Source organism: Colobus angolensis, unplaced genomic scaffold, assembly GCF_000951035.1.
Source record: "Colobus angolensis palliatus isolate OR3802 unplaced genomic scaffold, Cang.pa_1.0 Scaffold144, whole genome shotgun sequence".
Lineage (NCBI taxonomy): Eukaryota > Metazoa > Chordata > Mammalia > Primates > Cercopithecidae > Colobus > Colobus angolensis.
Genome location: NW_012114533.1, coordinates 973050 through 977522, shown reverse-complemented (window position 1 = coordinate 977522; position 4473 = coordinate 973050). Strand labels below are relative to the sequence as shown.

The 4473-nt window shown below is 46.0% G+C and overlaps 1 protein-coding gene across 3 annotated transcripts in view; it reads left to right on the top strand.

Moving 5' to 3' along the window:
* The window catches only part of NOLC1 (nucleolar and coiled-body phosphoprotein 1), a 12209-nt gene that overhangs the window by 4253 nt on the left and 3483 nt on the right, over positions 1–4473 (top strand). Inside the window, exons 2-10 of one of the 3 annotated variants that reach the window (XM_011935485.1) lie at positions 931–986; positions 1100–1242; positions 1345–1469; positions 1963–2128; positions 3085–3209; positions 3335–3470; positions 3793–3921; positions 4130–4240; positions 4344–4388. In XM_011935485.1, the coding sequence (XP_011790875.1) occupies positions 931–986; positions 1100–1242; positions 1345–1469; positions 1963–2128; positions 3085–3209; positions 3335–3470; positions 3793–3921; positions 4130–4240; positions 4344–4388 (1036 nt within the window). Of the gene's footprint in view, positions 1–930; positions 987–1096; positions 1243–1344; positions 1470–1962; positions 2129–3084; positions 3241–3317; positions 3471–3792; positions 3922–4129; positions 4241–4343; positions 4389–4473 lie in introns of all 3 variants that reach the window. The other 2 variants (XM_011935483.1, XM_011935484.1) reach the window with 2 other exon arrangements.

The window sequence follows — 4473 nt, the reverse complement described above, 5'->3', positions numbered from 1 at the left end:
TTTTTTTTTTTTTTTTTTTTTTGAGACAGGGTCTTGGTCTGTCGCCCAAGCTGGAGTGCAGTGGCGCAATCTCAGCTCACTACAGCCTCCGCGGTTCAGGCGATTCTCCTGCCTCAGCGTCCTGAGTACCAGGGATTACAGGCGTCTGCCACCACACCCAGCTAGGAGATGGGATTTCTCCATAGATAGTACATTGCTAAAGTAAAGAGAGTGAGCTTTTTTTTTTGGCATATGGAGGTCTTGCTGTGTTGCTCAGGCTGGTCGTGAACTCCTGGCATCCAGTGATCCTCCTGTCTCAGCCTCCCAAAGTGCTGAGATAACAGGCATGAGCCACTGTGTCCAGTCAAAAGTGATTTTTTTTTTTTTTTTTTGAGATAGAGTCTTACTCTTGTTGCCCAGGCTGGAGTGCAGTGGCGCGATCTCGGCTCACTGCAACCTCCGCCTCCTTGGTTCAAGCGATTCTCCTGCTTCAGCCTCCCAAGTAGTTAGGATTACAGACGTGTGCCATCACGCTGGGCTAATTTTTGTTTTAGTAGAGAGGGGGTTTCACTGTTTTGGCCAGGCTGGTCTCGAACTCCTGACCTCTTGATCCGCCTGTCTCAGCCTCCCAAAGTGCTGGGATTACAAGCATGAGCCACTGTGACTGGCTGATTTTTTTTTTTATTTTTTTTTTTAAGTACTTTGGTCAATATAGATTGGCGAGCAGGGGGTTAGATGGTGCCACAAACATGGGAATAGCCCAAGTTTTTTAGATCAGAAATTGGGAAATCCACAAACAATATTTTTTTCCTGATTTATGCACGTAGCAAAAGTTTTATGAAGATGTAACATTTATACCAAATTTAGTAATTATGTATATAACAGGCTACATTTAATGAAAGCATAAGCAGGATAAAATAATTTCCTTACCCAGCTCTTTTTTTTCTACAGACACAGCAGGATGCCAATGCCTCTTCCCTCTTAGACATCTATAGCTTCTGGCTCAAGTAAGCCTTTCCTGTTCCATTTTGGCTATTTCTCCCCCAAGGTGGGCTGAGCTATGTTTCTTGGTTTGGGAAGATTCCAGTCTCCTAGAAATTGGTCTAATCTACCTTAGCAGGTCTGCCAAGGCCCCAGAGCGAAAGTTACAGGCAAATGGACCAGTGGCTAAGAAAGCTAAGAAGAAGGCCTCATCCAGTGACAGTAGTGAGGACAGCAGCAAGGAGGAGGAGGAATTTCAAGGGCCTCCAGCAAAGAAGGCTGGTAAGGCAAAGTAGCGGATGGGCTCGGTGGTGCCAGGAAAAGAATTTACAGCCTGCTTGTTTCACATGGGTGGTTCTTACTGGGACCTATGTTTTTGTTCAGCTGTACCTGCCAAGCGAGTTGGTCTGCCTCCTGGGAAGGCTGCAGCCAAAGCATCAGAGAGCAGCAGCAGTGAAGAGTCCAGTGATGATGAGGAGGAGGAGGACCAAAAGAAACAGCCTGTCCAGGTTTGCAGCTCTGGGAAGAAAAGGGGGTTTAAGGATTGGAAAGGAAGAAACCAAAATCTTGGCCTCTAACTTGTAACCAAGGAGTGATGCCGGCAATACAATAGGTGATTATGAGGAAGAAAATCTGGGGATTTTTAGGGAGCTGATGAAAATATGAGGTCTGGAAGGGATTTGTGAGGTTGAGGTCAGGATCGGAATCTAGAGGAAATGAAACCCATTCTGCTTGAGGAGTTTGGGTTCTTCTGGGACACTACTCAGGGCTCCAAGAATAAGAGAGTGTGTTTTCTTGGGAGCTTTGGCAGGAACAGGGTCAGTGTATCCAGTGGCTGAACTTTGTTGTTTCTTAAGAGTTTTTTGCCCTTTCTATATCCTGTCCTTAGCTTTCTCTTGCTCTTACTGCTGCATTAAGCCCCTAAAAATAAAAGGAACATAGGATGCCCTTTGGGTACCTGGAAGCTTTTGTTGATTTCTCTCCTTGTGTCTTTTCTAACAGAAGGGAGTTAAGCCCCAAGCCAAGGCAGCCAAAGATCCTCCTAAGAAGGCCAAGAGCTCTGATTCTGATTCTGACTCAAGCTCCGAGGATGAGCCACCAAAGAACCAGAAGCCAAAGATAACACCTGTGGCAGCTAAAGCTCAGGCTAAAGCCCCTCCCAAACCAGGTACTGTTTCCGTTCCCAAGAGGCTGGGCTGGGGACCAGATTGCTCTGGGGACTGGTGTTAAAACTGCTGATTTGGCACAGGGGTGAAATGGTACTGTTTATTGAACTGGAGGTATTGATTACTGGTCTTTTAATTTTAAAGGTTTTACTAATAACAAGATTTCATAGGAGCTGGTAAATAGAGAAACAGTTATTGCAGCAAGGAAAAATGTGTATTTTTAAAAATGATGTCCATTTGGTATTTTTTTGTGACATTTCATAGACGTTTTATGTTCTCACACATCCCATTCCACTGTAACCACTTAAATATCTATTTGTTGTGCTTTTCACTGCCTTTTTTATTCTTGTACGTCATTCTGTGAGACAAATGAGAATTTTTCTTTTTTTCTGTAACTTGAGGGTTAGGTTATTTCTCTGAATGGAGGTTGAAGTGAAAGATTTTAGAGGGCATATTGAGATTATTTATGTCATCTTTTCTTAGTTTTATTCCTGCCAAGGGATAGGAAAGGCATCCTTTGATGTGGTAAACCATGGCATTCTCCTTGATGGCTGCTCTGAAGTTGAAAGAATTGGTGTACTCCTGGCCAGGCACAGTGGCTCACGCCTATAATCCCAGCACTTTGGGAGGCTGAGGCAGGCTGATTGCTTGAGGTCAGGAGTTCAAGACCAGCCTGGCCAACATGGTGAAACCTTGTTTTTACCAAAAATAAAAAAAACTAGCTGGGCATGGTGGTGGGCACCTATAATCCCGGCTACTCCAGAGGCTGAGGCAGGAGAGTTGCTTGAACCACTGCACACTACTCTGTGCGACAGAGTCAGAGCCAGACTCCATCTCAAAAAAAAAAAAAAAAAGGGAATTAGTGGACTCCTAAGTTCTCTGCTCATAGGAAGGAGGTTTTTCATGGTCCTGACTTGCCCTAATACTCCTTACTCCTTCTTTTCCTTGGGTATTCCAGCTCGAGCAGCACCTAAAGTAGCCAATGGTAAAGCAGCCAGTAGCAGCAGCAGCAGCAGCAGCAGCAGCAGCAGCAGTAGCAGTGATGACTCAGAGGAGGAAAAGGCAGCAGCCACTCCCAAAAAGGTCTGGGCCATAACTTCGGTCAGGGATAGAGGTGACCAGGGTGGGATGTGTGTGTGTCTCCATTCCCTGGCAGGATTGGTTGGATCAGCATTTTCCTGTGGTAATCAGTTTTCTTTCCAATGCAGACTGTACCTAAAAAGCAAGTTGTGGCCAAGGCCCCAGTGAAAGCAGTTGCCACCCCTACCCAGAAGAGTTCCAGCAGTGAGGATTCCTCCAGTGAGGAGGAAGAGGAGCAAAAAAAAACTCTGAAAAATAAACCAGGTGACTGGACATGGAGAGTGAAGCTGTATGACTGTGGTCAGGGCCCAGCTTCAGTAATCACATGGACCTCTCCATTGAGCTGCTTGAGCGTCCTCATGACATGACAGCTAGCTTCTCCCAGTACTAGTGATCTGGGAAAGCAAGGAGGAATCTCCAATGCCTTGTAAAACTTAGACTCAGAAGTGACACCGTGTTCTGTTAGAACTGAGTCATTGATTCTGGCCCATACTCAAGGGGAATTAAGTTTAATTTCTAGAAGAAAGTAGTATCAAAAAAATTTGTAGACATATCTTAAAACCATCACACTATCCTTTTTAAACAGGTCCCTACAGTTCAGTCCCCCCACCTTCTGCTCCCCCACCAAAGAAGTCTCTGGGAACCCAGCCTCCCAAGAAAGCTGTGGAGAAGCAGCAGCCTGTGGAAAGCAGTGAAGACAGCAGTGATGAGTCTGGTGAGTCAGAGGGATGCAGCCTCCCCTCAGTGTGGGTCTGGAGGAGGGGATGAGGAATAAGGGAGAGAGAAAGCCTTCCATCCCTCCATTGCGTTTTGCTTAAAGCAAGACAGAGCTAAGGCTCTGTGTGTGTCTTCGCATTCTTTTTATTGCTGTCCTGGTTGGGTTGGGACTCTGGACCCAGCATAATGCTACAGGTTCTCCTCAGATTCAAGTTCTGAAGAAGAGAAGAAACCCCCAACTAAGGCAGTCGTCTCTAAAGCAACCACTAAACCACCTCCAGCAAAGAAAGCAGCAGAGAGCTCTTCAGACAGCTCAGGTAAGGCATATGGAGGCCCTCAGTTCAGCTGCTCTCAGGCAGCTGCTAAGGGCTCCCCTGAATCTGAATCAGGGAGCTGTTGATTCCATCCCTCTGTATCTAGACTCTGACAGCTCTGAGGATGATGAAGCTCCTTCCAAGCCAGCTGGTACCACCAAGAATTCTTCAAATAAGCCAGCTGGTACCACCAAGAATTCTTCAAATAAGCCAGCTGGTACCACCAAGAATTCTTC